At 37.9% G+C, this 16,664-nt stretch overlaps 1 protein-coding gene across 1 annotated transcript in view; it reads left to right on the forward strand.

The window, feature by feature from the left end:
- Positions 1-10,922: 10,922 nt before the first annotated feature.
- Positions 10,923-16,664, forward strand: part of LOC102690140 (electrogenic aspartate/glutamate antiporter SLC25A13, mitochondrial) — a 61,662-nt gene continuing 55,920 nt past the window's right edge. The window contains exon 1 of the mRNA XM_015357746.2: positions 10,923-11,421. Within this exon, the coding sequence (XP_015213232.2) occupies positions 11,323-11,421 (99 nt within the window). The 5' untranslated portion in view covers positions 10,923-11,322. The remainder of the gene's footprint in view (positions 11,422-16,664) is intronic.

Here is a 16,664-nt window from a genome sequence, read left to right on the forward strand (position 1 = left end):
ATGCTTCCAACCAACAGAAAACCTGCTCGCTGATGGTTAAAACAGCAGCAAATGTTAAGTTCAGTTTTTAAAATCCTTACTTCACTGTTAAATGGCACAAATGGAAAACAAATTTGTGGTTCACTTCTGATGGGATTTTTTCCCCCAGGGAATCATTCTTCTCTAGGCCAAGTAGAATATAAGGCACGGTGGCCAAGTGGTAAGGTGTTGGTCTCGTAAACTGAAGATCACGGGTTCGAACCCCGTCACCTGCCTGTTTTGGGGCAGTGCGGTGGCTCTGTGGCTCAGGATCTGCGCCTGTGGCTGGAAGGTGGCCGGTTTGTATCCCGCGGCCGGCAGAGGAATCCTACTCCGTTGCGCCCCTGAGCAAGGCCCTTCACCCCAACTGCTCCAGGGACGCTGTATAAATGGCTGACCCTGCGCTCTGACCTCCAGCTTCTCTCTCCCCGTCTGTGTGTCTCATGGAGAGCAAGCTGGGGTGTGCGAAAAGACAAATTCCTAATACGAGAAATTGTAAATAGCCGAAAAAGTATATTATACAGTATGTAAAATATAAATACATACATATAACACTTCTGTCCTAAAAATATCTATTGTCTTGTGTGCTTGTCTCCCTTTCTTTCTTATCAGTCTCAGGATGTTCTGTCTTAGAGATAAAATATTAATAGTTACATGTGTAAGAGTTTACAGTTATTTTACCACTGGTTATTCAGATTTTTCTATTGTGTATATAAAAAATGTTCTACTGATTTATGTTTAGTCTTTTTCTGTATTGAAATATTTTGTGAAAAAAACTAAAGTCTTTGTCAAAGATCTCCAAAATGATTAACACCTTGCCAGCTTAGATTTATAACGGTGCTCATGATTTCTCACCGTTTCAACGTTTTAGGGGGATGTTGAAAGAACAGTGCAGTTTATGTAGGGCTTAGCTGGATTTACACACCTGGAATTCCTTTGCAGTCCTATCCAAAAAGGGGGCCTTGCATGTTTTTTCTTGGGACCCTGGAAAATAGACGGTTGTTTTCTTTCAGCAGACACATCCTGGGTTTCCTTGAGCAGTTGAGGCCTTGGAGGAGTTTCTGCCAGGAGACTAGGCAGTGCCACCATTGTAAGACAAAGGCCCTCTCAGCAGGTAGCTCCCATCTGTCCTGCCCAGACCTGCCTCCTCTCATGTGGAGGCCTGGGCATTCTTAGAATTCACAGCAGGTACTCCTGGAGTGCTGAGAGACAATTCGCTGAGCCATACTCCCGGCAAATTATTGTGCTGGATTTAGGCTTTCAGACCCTTCACTTAATGAGTTGAAATCGATGCCACTGAAGGATCTTTACAGCAGGAGATCTTCCTTGAGCAGCCATGCATCCTTCCTCCAGTTGTGTTTTTGTTGTGTTTTTTTTTTCTCCATTACAAATACTCGTCAAGGTGAAGTGGCATTTCAGTTGTGGCACTAGTGAAATTCTGTACTGTACTGATGATAAACGTGATCTTCAAATCTTAAGTGTGCCCCCATTCGGTACCTCCTATTCTTCTTTTATGAAAGAAGGAAGATCGTTGAAGTGTAACTGATATTTATCAGGATACGTCAATGAAGACAATCGAGGATGTAGTCTATTTTTGCAGGGTGACACAGAAGACGACCAGTTTGAGTGTATTCAGCCTTATTTAAATCGAAGAATTTAATTTCTTGATAAAAAAAACTCTTTTCACTTCATAATATTTTAGCTTGCTTGCTTATAATTAAATGCCGCAGATTTATTATATAAGGGTATTTCATTTCAAATTGCAATATGGATGGGAATAGAGATGCAGTCAGATTATCCTTGCAAATGCAGTAGGATGGTATATTTCATTTCAGAGTTGTATCAATGAATGACCAGCAATGTGTTTAGAAAGGACTGGTCTTTTAAATACTGCCAGAAACCATCAGAGTTTCAGTTTGCAAAGGTTCACAATATCTGCATATGCTTAAAAAATGCATGACCTCAGTTTGAGGTTGTGATTTATTTAAACTCTTACAGCTTTTTAGCATATAACAAACAACCGACAAATCACCTCTCGGATGAGTGTATGCAAAAGGATTCATGTCCTTTTTATAATTGATAGGCTAAATAAAATAGTGCAGAGTTCATGTGATGCTTTTTGCTTTTAAACCTTGATTCCTGTGTTTCCATTGTCATTGATTCTAGGCAGTGAAAAGCTGCAGAACGTGGCATCATGCCGAAGAAGCTCTGATCTTCCACGGTGCTTTAGTGGCCTGCAGAGCAAAGCCTTTGGGAACCTTACTGTCCCAATGTGACCTATAATTAAGGGGGGAGAAAGATTGCCAGCAGAGAAAACAGGTTTGGCAATTGCTCGCCTCAGAACACCAGGCTGCACAGCTCTAACACTAGCTTCTGTGTGAAGCTGCTGTTGAGGTCCAAAAGCAGCTGTTTAAATAGGAGGCTGCCCTAGGGAAATGTTCACAAATACCTGTGTAGTGTGGATTCTCCCTGTCTCTGTCTGAGCACAAAAAAACTAATCAAATCCTCGTAGACTCAGAAAATAGGTGCTGTGTGGTAGGTCATTATTTTAATTGTTGGAAAATTGTTGAAGTGTGTAAATCCATAAGTGGTGGAAATGAGAGTGGCGATATAGCAGAATGCCTGCACCATTTGTTTATGCCAAAGGCTTGCTGTGCTCCAGCAGTTCAGGTCACCTGTTTTCTGCAGCAGAAGATTAGCCTCTTGTGTGAGAGTAGTAAGGTGTTTGTTTGCCACCTGTGTCACTCGTGGTATTTGGTTTCACAATCCTCTGGATAAAGACAGTCATCAGTCTTGAATAAGGTTACCTGCAGTGGGGCTACAGTGCTCCCTGGTCACACTGTGACCCAGAGATGGAGTTGATTTACATACTCAGTTTTGTAACTTACATTCATGAAATGCATTTGTGACCTGGGCATATGTGTTATGAGTGCGACGACTTACGAAAAGCAATAAACATAAGTGTTTATATTCTTAAATAATACAGAACTGCCACACTAGTACAGCTAATCTCTATTCAGAATTACTGCATTTAGAATTAAAAATCAAACAGTAAAGTAATCAGATAGAAGTGGGATAAAAGAAGACATGAAGCATCTGATCCCAATCCTTGCAGACAGGAAACATGAGGTCCTTTTCCAAGCATGCACAAAGTTTTGCCAAAGATGAGTTCTAGCCCTGAGTAAAACTGCATTTACTCCCTCCTGAGACTGCAAAGCATCCGTTTCTCTTTTTCCTGGGATAATGAGTTCAAGAACTAACTGCCTGCAAGTGAAAAGTGCCTTTAGAATTTTTTATTGTACAGAAAGTAAAATATAAGACTGTAATGTCCCATGAAGAACATTGCAAAACACTACATTTGGTATTTCGTATATATATATATTATGCACCTCGTAGGTGTGTAAAACTCAAAGTTCACTACAGGGAGAATTGCTGATGACATCCACACAATAGGCAGATGCATTCAGCAGGTGGACAGGTAGAAAATAATGAAATCAGTGAAGCTGAGCGTACGGGGTACATTGGTAATAAATTAAAGGGTGATAATGTTCTTCCAGAGAGGGCTTTCCAGCGCTGGTTTTATCCAGATACTGCTATTCCTGAAGTCAAGAAAGACGCTGTCATTGTCAAGACGCGTACAGCTGCTCCAATAATAGAACTAATTGCAGATTTCTTTGTGGGACTAAATTAGTGATAAAAACAGTTACAATACCAAAATCCAGAGTAACATGACTCACAGGGTAACTGCTGCCAGTGAGGCCCCTCCACACCACCCACAGCTCAGCATCCCACACCTGCACTTTCTGAAAAGTAAACATGTATAATAAGGTGTAATTACTTAAAAAATAATAACAAGTGCTCCCAATGTGGTAACGTCATGCTTGTTTATTGTGATAGGGAATAATAAGTGAGAAAGGCTGACAAGAATACGGCGTTTTCTTCACCAGGCGCTCAGCACACGGTGGTGTCAATGGACTTCCTTATTTCTCCACGTTCTACCGCTCTCCGAACCAGGATGATCGCCATGACAATAATGAAGCACGCTCATTGATGGCAAAATTCAACAGGAAGGGAATGTTTTATGTCCTTCAAAGTGACTCCAGTTGTTTCAATTTGCATTGTCCCCCATATAAATTCAAAAATATCATTTAAATAACTTGAATATCCCCTCACTTGGCAGGGCCTTTGAAATGCAAACATGCCAGGCTTCGCTGATTTATTTTAATTTGGATGTTATTTAAAAAGATCCTGGCTTTCAAATACAGTAACAGATACAGACAGGGGGTAAAGATGATCAGTTGTCTACAGTCATTGCAATACACATTAACATTAATTTAGCTACATTTTATACATTAAATATCTTTACAAAACAATGATCAATGTAACCATAAACAATTCATTTCAAAGAACAGTTATTTGGAAAATTAGTTAAACTTGCCCTCTCTTTGTAGTCTTGCACTGTTAAAACCACCCTTTCAAGTAACAACAACTACAAATAATAATAAAAGCTGCTGACTTTTATTTTTACAAAAATAAAAATAAAGTCGGATTCTAAATTAAGCACAATGTTTTAATAAGTGATCAGACTCAGGACTGACAACAAGCAGAAGTCATCCCATCTAGCCCTCATTTGGCAGTTAGTAGGTAATTGATCTGAGGATTCAGCTGTGTTTTGAAAGAAACCAGGGTTTGGCTGCAAAAACATGGATGTGTAGATTGTTCCAGGCTCCCAAACCCCTTTGGTTAAATAAGTGCCTCCTGGCTTTAGATTTAAATGCACTTTCCTGTAGATTGTACTATATAATACTACAAAATACAGTATTTACTAATCCTCCTATTTTGCTGTTGTCCACAAACATTAGTGGTTTACTAACTATATCAGAATGAAGATTATAAATATATAAATTAAGGGTACCAATAGTCCTAGTTTAGACCCCTTTCATTCTCCATTAATTCAATCACTTCAGTTTAAGCATTCACCTCTTACCTACTTGTTCAAGCCAAACACAGGCATTTCTAAGAACGACTACTGCCTGTAATTTGATAATAAGTCTTTTATGAGGAGCTTTATTAAAAGCCTTCTTACAAATTACATACATTTATAATATAATATGGTGCATATCATACTCTGTGCATGTCCATTACTGTTGTTGCTTGTTGAAATAACTCAAGTTAATCAAGCAAAACATTTTCTAGTCCAAATTGACTGTCCAAGGGATCTTATTTCAGGATGGGTCATCCTTTAGTTTAGTGCCGTTTTGATGACCTCTGCATAACGGAAGTCAGACATATTGATTTTGTATTGGTTCAGTTTTGTCACCCTTTTATGGATAGGCCCTGCATTCTCCATCAAAAACTAAAAAGGCTGCCTTGTGTTTTCTACAGACTGTAATTTCCATGAATACTTGTGCATGACATGCAAGATACAAATTATAATAATTCTGACATGTACAACAAAAATAGTCTTGCAAAATAGTCAGCCTTTGCCCACTGGAAGGCTTGGTAGACCTAACGAAGGTGGCTGAAGAACTGAGTAATTTGCTTTGATACAGGTTTTCAGACTAGTTTTGATGAAAATCACATTAATGCAAGCTCTGCTATTATAATAACAGAAGTAAGAGAAAGTCATGTCTTTGAAGATAATATCCCAACAAAAGCACACATTAGCTTATTAGTGCCACCTACTGAACTCTTCCTGATGAAGTGAGGCATGATAAAAGCCTCTGGTTAAAATGGACACTAAAGCTGTGTAATCCTTTCTGTCAGCTTTAGATTTGCATGTTCTCCTGCAGGTCCGATAGTAATACCATGTTTTCTAACATTTTTCCAAAACTGTAAAAAAAGCAGGTAGCAAAAAAAAAGGTAGCAGGTTTAGAAAAAAGACTCATAATTATCTTTTAGAAAGGCTGTTTTCTCCCATAAATTCAATCAATAAGACTACTGTAGATATTATTAACTAAAATATATTCAGGGTCAGAAACGGATCTTTTTGTATCTTTGTTAACAATTTTGGACAACCTACAGATAACTATTTACTGTAGAAACAACAAAATTAGTTAAATAATGTTAGTGCTAAATTACAAATACTATATCCATTAAACAGGACATATAAGAAAAAATCTGTTTTGCACAAGAAATCTTTCTTCATGAAGAGACAAGATAGGAAGTGTCCATAGTTATAAGTAATATTTTCAATATGCACCCTGCTGGGTCTCTTAAATCAACCAGATATATATTGGTACTTGATAATTACAGTTTGTCCATTAGTCTTCTTAGCTAATTATGAAATAAGTATGAATATCAAATCATTCCACTGCAGATGATACACTGGGCTGTTAAGAATAAATTAAGAGAATAATTTCACAGCTTCAGCACAGCTTCATGGAGCAATTATCCACTCTTGATGCCATGAATTATAACTGGTCTAATAGTTATACTGTATTTACTTTACCTTCTTATTTGTACATGCATTCTTGCATAAACTGTACATTGAATGACCCCTCAGTTGTTGATTATATTACAGGTATAGACTGAAGGGGTGTGTTTTGAAGAGACTCTGGAGATTGGTGGAAGTGGTCTCATGCTGATGTTTATAGGTGTCTTATTCCCCTGCAGGGGTGGCAGATAAATATGAGGCTCAGTGAAGCCAGCCTTGCACTGAGCCTCAGAAGAAAAGAGGGAGGAAATCAGTAGCGAAACGCACAGGAGCTCACCAGCAGAAACCAGAGTAGAGCATTTAAAACTGAGAACAGGAAACAAATATTTACACTATGGGTTGTGGGAGTCTGGAACAACCTCTCATGTTCTTGAGAGTAGAAAAGAGTTCTGCCTAGAGGATGGGAATGAGAAAATGCTTTCTTAGAATAAAACTTCTTAAAGCTTTAATCAAAACACTTGTTTTATTATAACCTGTGTTTAAAAGGTAAATCAGTAGGCTAAGCATAAGATATTACAGATTGAACGTTTGGTTTTGTATTGGTTATGCTAAAGTAATACAAAACGTATTACTTTAGCATAACCACACACAGAAAGTATTTACTGTACTGTAACTTCAGTAGGAATGCACTGAGTCAAGTATGTTCGGTTTCTCTTCCATTTGTATTATTGTAAGTGCTCAAAACTAAGGGGGTGTAAGAGCTATAGGTAGTTTGGATTTCTAAGACAAAATGGAAATGTATAAAAACAAAAAAAAGGAGGCCATTTCTACAGCGTTCCACTGTTTTGTAACCATTTCTTCCTATCGAGGTTCACAGTGGAGACTATCCCAGCAAGCAACGGGCACATGGCAGGGTACAGCCTGGACAGGACACCAGTCCATTCCAGGATAGAGACAGGCATGCACACACTCACACCAGGGCCAGTTTTCTATGAAACATATTAGGTATGTTTTCTGGGCTATGGGAGGAAACTGAAACACCTGATAAAAACCCCTGCAAACACAGAGAGAACATTCAAACTCCATGCAGACAGACCCCAGGGCCCCAGCGCTGCAAGGCAGCTAGCCACTACACCACCGTGCTGCCCTACAGTTTTTTTATCTCATTCCCTATTTAGTTTGTAGAATATCCTGCATACTTGCCGTATTTTATATTCACAGATATTCAGCAGTCATCCTCCATCACTTTATTAAAAAGCCATTTATTTCGGATAATGGATGTGGTCGAAGCAACCTGGCCCACCCCAAAACTTGGAGTACAGAGAACAAAACAGGACTACGCCATAGAGGGGACCCTGGTCCTTCGCAGGACACACGCAAGCGCGATTTGGAGATACCAATTATCCGAATCAGCACGTCTTTGAGAGATGGGAGGAAACCACAGCACCCAGAGGTAATCCAAGCAAACATGGACGCACACACCCACTCCCCACGGAATGGCATCCCAGGACGGAATTGGACCTAGGACACCGAGTGCTACGAGCCAGTGGCACTGCCCCCGTTGTCCAGTCCGCAGCTGTCATTACTTCTGTACGTTAAAAAACACTTGTCTTTGGTACGTTATGCACACAAAGGGAAACTGACAGAAACATGCCCCAGGTTCATTTCAAAGTGGAAAAAGGAACACAAACTGATGGGCAATGTTAAGTAAAGAAAAAGACAACTGTGCCGAATGCAGACCAACAATTTAGAGCAAAACGGAGCAAGGTTGGACCGAGAGACCATCCCGCGTGTGGACTCTCATAGGAAAGGGTTTGTCGTTTGTGAGGGGAAAATCAATAACTCTCCACACGGAAAGTATCACCATCTGAAAAGGAGAGAGAGCTTGGCCTCATGTGCTTTTTCTACTGCCTTTACAGCAATTTGCTGTGGGATACTAAAAAAAAGGTAGCAGGTTTAGAAAAAAGACTCATAATTATCTTTTAGAAAGGCTGTTTTCTCCCATAAATTCAATCAATAAGACTACTGTAGATAATTATAACTAAAATATATTCAGGGTCAGAAACTGATCTTTTTGTATCTTTGTTAACAATTTTGGACAACCTACAAATAACTATTTACTGTAGAAACAACAAAATTAGTTAAATAATGTTAGTGCTAAACTACAAATACTATGTTAGCAGTAATTGTGGCTAAAGATCCATTAAACAGGACATATAATGCCATAGGCAAAACCATGGCAAACACTGCAGGTATGAAACAGGATGTAGACTACAGGAGACAGGTAGAACAAGGGGTGGGGAAAGCCTGGCTGTTTACCATGGTAAACCTGCTTAGGTACCAATAGCATGTGGTGCTCAGTACTCTTTGCATCAAAAACATTTTCTGCATTAGAAATTATTGTTATCATGCATAGTGATTTTTTTAAATTAATGTTTTAAACTTATATTGCTCTTTTTGAATAATGGGCGTATTATTTTCCTGTAATGCTAAGCATTGAATTGAAACAAACGCACTGGTTAATATTGAGATTACTCAAAAATATTTACTGAGTTTTTACTGGGGGGTGATTTGTCTATCATGGCAGTGAACACACAGATTGTCACCCCTTCCTGTTGTTTTGTGGTTTTGGCACTATAAAGTTAACTGTTTATTTCAAGGTGGCAAATTCTTTTAAAATGAGCATAACCAGGGGTCAATGTTTAGCTAAATGAAAAAGGAAATGTATAGTTTATTCTTACCACTGTGCCTGGACCTGGAAAAAAAATAAATGTGACTCAGGCAAACAAAGAACTGGTGTGTGTTTCAGAATTCTGGATCTGGATTCCTTCACAGAAATTTGGTTAAATTAAAAGTGACACAGGTTACTCAAGGGTGAGTATGCTGAGAAATACTCTTGAGCCTGATGAAAGCTAAGAATCATTGGTTCCCCTCTGTCACGTGCCTTTAGATTAAGAAGCGAGGAATGCACTACTTTTCCTTCTGTTCTTTTTTCCTTGCTGCTAGAATTTAATCCTGCAATCCATCCGAAAGCAAATTTCCCACATTTGTTGTTCCCACATTGGCTTAGTCCCAGTACTGGACTAAGACTGAGCTCCAAGACTGTCTATCAGATCTGTGGGTCTTCCAAAGGTGAAAACTGTACAGTATGTGGCTGTTTGGTGATCTTTTGTCTGTGAGTCAGAGGGCTGGATAAGTGAATAATCACAGATGTTGAACTGCTCTGCGTACAGGCTGTAGGGAACAGAAAAAATATTTTGTTGTTTTTTTTTCAGATATTCAGAAACTGGTACACGCATGACCAGAATTATTGGAATGCTTGTAAAAATCTGTGACTCTTCCACAAAATGTTTGCAAGCCACAAGAGAATAAACACCAGCAGAGGTGTAGAAAAACACAGAACATATAATGGTCTCATGTTTACAGTGTAGTGTGTGTTGGATGCTACAATATTTCAGGTCACAGACAATAGACAGTTATAAATGATTAGGGAAGGGTGGAGATAAACCAAAGACAAAATCTTGTGTAAGATGACCACTGGAAATTATAGTCTGTACTGTATATCTGCAAAATCGTATTACAAGGAATACCGTTCAGAGTTCGGATGTGTTTTAAGTGCTATGAATTACGGAAATGTTAATATTAATTAGCTCTGGTCATTTCAAAACACTTGAAGGCAGAACTGTCTAAACAGTTTTATTGCACTTTATGTGTATGACATCAAAGTAAAAAGCCATGGAAAGTTGTTTCACCCTAATTCAGGCTCATCAGCATGACACGGGTATAGTGTATATACAGTATTTATTGAGAGAAGTGCTGGGAAAAGTTACTTTTAAAAAGTAATCCATTGCAGTTACAAATTACTTGTGTAAGTGATAACTTTTTAAACTTAACAAGAACTTGGTTACAGTGATGTAATTAGTATGCAGTGTGTACAGTTACTGTGTAAAGTACAGTTTAATCTTAAAAGCAATTTTCCCCATATTCATATTAATTTAAAAAATAACTCCTTTTACAAACAACTTTTAACTTAATTTTGTTTGTAGAAATAACTTTCTCCAATATTGATAGACACTAAAACATACATTTGTTGCATCAAAACCATTCAGCATATGGCTTACAAGGAACAGCTTTAAGGATAAACAAAGCTTTCTTTTCAATAGGTGATATACATTACAACTATAGCTATTGTATATATCTGTAATAAATCACTACTGACATTAATCAGAAAAAAACTGATTAGAAATAACTGTACTTGTAGGGCATTTCAGGATGGGAAACAATAACCCAAAATATTTTTTGGGTTATTGTTTCTGTAAAACTTTCTGAAAAATAAATTTACAATGTTATTTGGAAAAACAAAAAGAACACGAACATTTGGAATATTAAAAAAGCTGCATTTTAAAAACACATTTGTGATGCTTTTGACAGGGAGTGGTAGAGATTTCTATGTACCAGAACATTTTGTTCTTTAAGAGAAAAAAGAAAAAGACAATTCATTTTCATGAGGATCCAGAAAGGGTGAGATGAAACGTCATCCAAAAAGCAGGATGCATCAAATTTGAACAAGGTCAGCAGCTAAATTTCCTCCCCTCTTATTGCTAAATTGTTTTTGGAGAGGAAACGAACAGGTGTGATAGTCACTGTTTCTGGCAGGAGCCGTGCAGATCAGAATGGAAGAAAAGACAACAGAAGCGGTTGTGTTTCCCTGTGGTTCATGAGGACAGAACAAGACAAAGGGCTCTCAGAGGACCACCTAGAGATGAGAGGCTGTCCTCCTCTACAGGGCACAAGTTCGTAGCAGGACTGTACTTTGCTCGCTTGGAACTTTAAAGGTGGCGAAGGGGTGAAGAGTATAACAATGAGCTCACTCTGAGCACAGCACTGCATTTCACCATCGTCACGCCTGCCTTCAGGATGAACTCGTGATGCAGGCAGGACCGCAGGGGGAAGGAAAAAAATGTTGTGTTTTTAAATCCAAAGGACTCTTCTTTGTCAGAATTCAGGCACCCCTCCTTAACCGTGAGGTCAGTTTGGATTTTGTTGCTGTTGTTGTTGTTGATGCTGAAATCACCATTACTGTATTGTAATGATGTTGGCTGATACTGCTTGCTTGTGTCAAAGATTCATTAATTTTCTGACTTTACTTATTTCACAATCAAAGTGTATACAGAGCATTTCTATCCAAAGTTAATTAATGCATAATGCATGGAAACTGATAATGCCTAAAAGCCATTTTATTATAACAAAGAGTGTAAAACAGAGTTTAATCTAATGATACATATTCTCTTTGTTGTTTAAATAGCATCAATGCAAAAGAGGTAAAACGCTAAGGTGTTTTGGGAAGTTTATCTTTTGTTTACTTTTTGTAAATTTGGCTGCAGTATTCTGTCATGTATGGTAAACAGTGTCATACAAAATGGGGTCATTCTGGACACATTTGAATTCCAGAATACTTTTCCTGATATGTACTTCGTGCTGGGTTTGTCTTCCGAATTATACACAGCGATAAGACCTTTGGTGTTTTCCTTGTACGATACAGACGTCTGCCTTTTCTCAGAATCAAGGTAGTATAAAGGTAATGTGAACTGACAGAGACCTGCAACCACTACATGAAATTCAGGGCTAAAACTGAAAAAATATCATCTTAAAGCTGTGAATGCCTTTTAGGCAAAATTCTTACTTGATGATCCTTTTCTTTTACTTTTTGTAGTTTCAAATATTATATAGATGCGATGTCTCCAGCTGCTTCACAGAGTTGTAACTGTAGTGTGGTGGACTGAGTTACCATGGAAACAGAGGACTATAGCACATATCGAATTTTATGCATCACAACACACAGTGTTAAAGCATTGTATTGACCAGCCAATACATATCTTTCAATAGACTTAAATCACATGTGTATTATCAGAATAGCAGAAAAACAGTTATCAATAGGTCTTATAATACAGTCAGTCACAAAACCATCAAAACACCGCAGTATGCTTTCAGAATTTAAAGAAAGCATTAAATCATGGCCTGAAACCATTTATTCTTATATGTTTGCACAAAATACATTAAAAGTCCAATCTCAATATGGTGAATGCATGAATTTCCTTATACATACAGTTACTTCAGCATTCAAATACAGTTATTCAGGGTCCTGCTTTTTTACATTCCCATAGGAACTGTTTGTATAGGTTAACACTCATTCCCAGCGCACTCATCAGTCACAAACTTTCCGTACTTCGTGTCATCGGTGCCTTTCGGATAATTTAATCAAATTCACAGACAAAGGATTTATCTGATGAAGCACTAATGTAGCGGATAATTGAAGACCGCCCGTGGTCTTAGGGCTCCGTCCAGGTGGGATGTTTCCAGGAAGGAAAAGGCCTGGGGATCACACTATGTACCGTTTAGCTCAAAGACCGAGGCTTCTGGGATATTTCCCGCGACGAAGCCAGCGAACGCCTCACCGCGAGTGCACGTGGGTGAAGAAAAGGCACAGGAATCTGGAAGACAACTGGTATTGCGGAATGAAAAAAAAAAAGCCCTGGGGCCTTTTTCCAAGATGGCTAGCCTCTCTGTTTGTGTGTGCCATCTGGGTTCATTTAAACAGGCAGGAGAAGGGGGACCTCCATCTTCTCAGGTTGCAGGTTTGAGTGTGGGCTCTGTTTTAAGGAGCAAAACCCCCTGCCTGGTCCTTCTCAAACGGCCAAGTGCATCCGCTGATCCCTCCGGAGGGGCAGTTTTGCCCATCCCACATGCCCCTCGCATGTTTAGTGTAGCTCCTCATTCGAGGTGAAAGATGTTAAGCAGATATATTCAGAAGCACTTTCCTTGAGGTTTTGAAGAAGGAAAAAAGGAAGACGGGGGGAGAAAACGTAAACTGAAAAGCATCCATGAAATTAGTGTAAAACCATTGGCGATACCCCGCTATTTCCTGACATGCAACCCACCAGTAGCTTCAGACAAGGTTAGCCAACCCGTTATGGTGATGTTCTGTTCCAAACACAAATTGAGTAAATGACTTTAAAAAAAAACTGGAACCACTGTGTGCAGGTTTTGTTTCTATTTAATTGTAAAAATAACGTCAGAATTCATTATTTTATTTAGGTGCTGAATGAAACCAGTAGGGATACAAAGGGGGGTTCAGTCATCAGAATGTTAATTTAACAAGGATATTGTTTTTTCCAATGAAAAAAATCCTGTCACTTTTCATTTTTGCACTTCGTAATGACGATAAGTACTGCCACTCTTGTAAAGGTAAAATTCAGATGAAATTTGTGCTTTCCAGCTTTCTGTCCACTGTCGACAGTGGCTTGCTTAAAAAACATTTAATATACTTCAAACTGCTTCCAATGTTCTTTAACTGCAGAAAGCATTAATTAAGGACTGTTTTCAAAATTTATTTTTTACTTACAGTCTTCCTTTTATCAATTTTTGTTTACTGTTGACAAATATTACATGCTTTTTCTCATCATTTATTTAAATGTGGGGTGTTTTCTTTATTTGTATATATACTATTAGCAGCATCTGCTTTTAGGATGTCCAAAAGATGATATTTTTAAGTGCAGTCATCAGGATTATTTAGAAAATTAAGTTCTATTTTCCAAATGAAATTCCTTAAATTTCAAATTGCCATTTGAGATTTTCTGGACAATGGTTTCTATTTAACGTCATGTTATAAACTTACTGTAGAGGAAAAAAAACACTGTCCCCAATTTGTAAAGAAGTGTGTTGTCCTTTTTTTATAAAAATACATTCACGAGGCTGGTAATAAGTGGACGTTACTGCACAGTCCTGAAACTTTGTGAAGTCTGTAACCCAACAAGGAAATAGGTGGAACTTTTCAAAGTAGCTACAGGTCTGGGGGATGTTGTGGTCCCAGATGTCAATTCACTCATTTTTTGACTCAGATCCCTAAACTCTGGATTTAACTGGATTCTCTTCACTCTTCTCAGAATGCGTATTGCTGTTTTTAAAATAATTCCTATGTTCACTCCTTCATCCAGTCTGAAAAGCATTTTCCTTAATACCTCAAAGGCATTTTCAAAACTCTTCCTGGATAGCGTATTTATATGGGGAACGTCTGTCTGTCTGTGTATATATTTGACCTACGTATAGTGAGATCACACTTTAAGAAATTAAGCACATTGCCCACTGCCACAGCAGCTTGGTTAATATATTTGGCTCATAGGTTTATAAGAAAGTGGTTTGTAGAGACCAGATTGCCTCACCCGCTGCTTTTTACTGAATTAAGCTGGGACTGTTGACAGGAGCACGTTTATTTATTTAGTCTTAATGATTTTTATTCACCTTTTCCACTCATTGCATCAGTGCCTTTCGGGAGGCAGCAGTTTACAAACCTCATAACAACTGGGCTCCCGCCAAACCTTCTGTCTGCGGGCACAAAAAAAGGCTCACGTAGAAACTGATAAACAACCCGCATGAATGCAATTAAATGTTTCTTGTTCCCATAAAGACCAGGATTTTGAGGTCTTAAACATGGCTTAAATCAATTGTAAACTATAAGCGACTGATAACATTGTTTTTCAAGTTTTGTATTTAATAGATTATAAATGCAATGCAAAATAATAGTAGTGCTGTATGTTTTTTTTCTTTTTGCTATTATTAATATTTCTATTGCTAGTTTAAAGGATGTAGCATTATTATTATCGGGAAATATTACATAACACTGTGATGAACTACACACTTTTAAAGTGAGAAATACTAAGTTAATCTGTGGACTAATGAATAAGAATAAAAATGATCTACAATTCAACCAACCAGTTTGATTGTCTATTTAATGTATTATTTTAACAAATGCACTACCTTAATAAATTATGATGCACTACTTTACCAAATTCAGCCCCAAGTCAAACTTGTATTCTTATGTATATTTACAGTAAGTAGGCAGCCTGTTGTCAAAGCGTATTACTGTGTTTTGTGATTTTAAAATTAATAATCTTTTCCTATCTTTACAATACTGGAATAATAAAAACATAACAAATGTTAAAATTAATATTTAAAGTAAAATGTTTCAACAAAGTCATTGCATAACTGTGCTAAAGAGAGACAAGGAAAAGTAGAAGAAACAGTTTACCTTATTTTCATGAGATCTATAAAGTACATGGAACAGAAACTCCTGTGAATCTCATTTCCATATCATAAACACATCTTGAATATGTTTCTATTTGAACTGTATTCTCTCTTTGACCTCATTTTTTTTCAAAGCACAGTAGTAACAACCGTAGCCCCTTGTTAAATCTAATGCTGTCAGCATGTGTCAACATTACAGACAAAAAAAAAGACATTTAGTGATTGACATACAATCACAAAACACAGACCAGAGCCTTCATTTATGCAGGTATTTAAGGAAAAACAATTAGCCTGTCAACATTTAAAATGAAGGTGCACTTTCTAAAATGCAACCTTGTCTTAGTTTCTTTAAATAGTAAGCATTTAACTTTAGGACCTCAGGGGTCGTCCATCATTATCCATTAATAGAGACACTCTGGCTGTCAGCCTAACATTAAGTGTAATGAAATAGGTTGAATAGTTTGTTTACAGCCATGTCATTTTAAACACAAACTTGAAAAAGCTAAAAATAGATTAATTCCAAAAAAACATCTGTCTACTGAGCTAAATATAGTAAGCTCATCTGCCCTTGGGTTTCCTCTTTTCTGATGCTTTCCAGCTTCAGGGGGAAAAGAAAAAAAGCATTCATACTTGTTGCACATTGTAAATGGAATGCCACACATGGAAGAAAGAGGGGGGAAATGGGGTACAGGCAAAGCTTTTCCAGCTTGTGTTACGTGTATCACAATTTGAAAAAGTCTTCAAGGTAATATAGGGCATGGATTTAGAAAAGGGTCCTGCCTCACTAACATGTTCGAGTTCTTTGAACAGGCAATAACAACAGCAATCTGCAGCGCTGAAACACAAACTGCAACAAAAGAGGAAACTACCAGGATGTGTTTTTAAGGTTGAGAACAGAAGTCACAGCTTTACTCAAAGGCCTGTGGACGTACAGAACACACTCTCTAGCCCTGATGTTGAATCTGTTACCCTGTCTTATCTCAAGAAATAGCTGGATGAGATTCTGGGATGAAATAGCTACCAACTACCAAATGGATTATATCCTCCTCTTGAATTGTCACATTTAGTTGTTCATTTTTAAGTTGTTACAGTACAGTATGTTCTCCCTACAGAAAGGAGATGCATGATTATTACGTAAGCAGCACAGATTCAGTTTAGGTCAGAAGGCTTTTTGTTGAGACATACATTA

Source organism: Lepisosteus oculatus, chromosome 10, assembly GCF_040954835.1.
Source record: "Lepisosteus oculatus isolate fLepOcu1 chromosome 10, fLepOcu1.hap2, whole genome shotgun sequence".
Classification (NCBI taxonomy): Eukaryota; Metazoa; Chordata; class Actinopteri; order Semionotiformes; family Lepisosteidae; genus Lepisosteus; species Lepisosteus oculatus.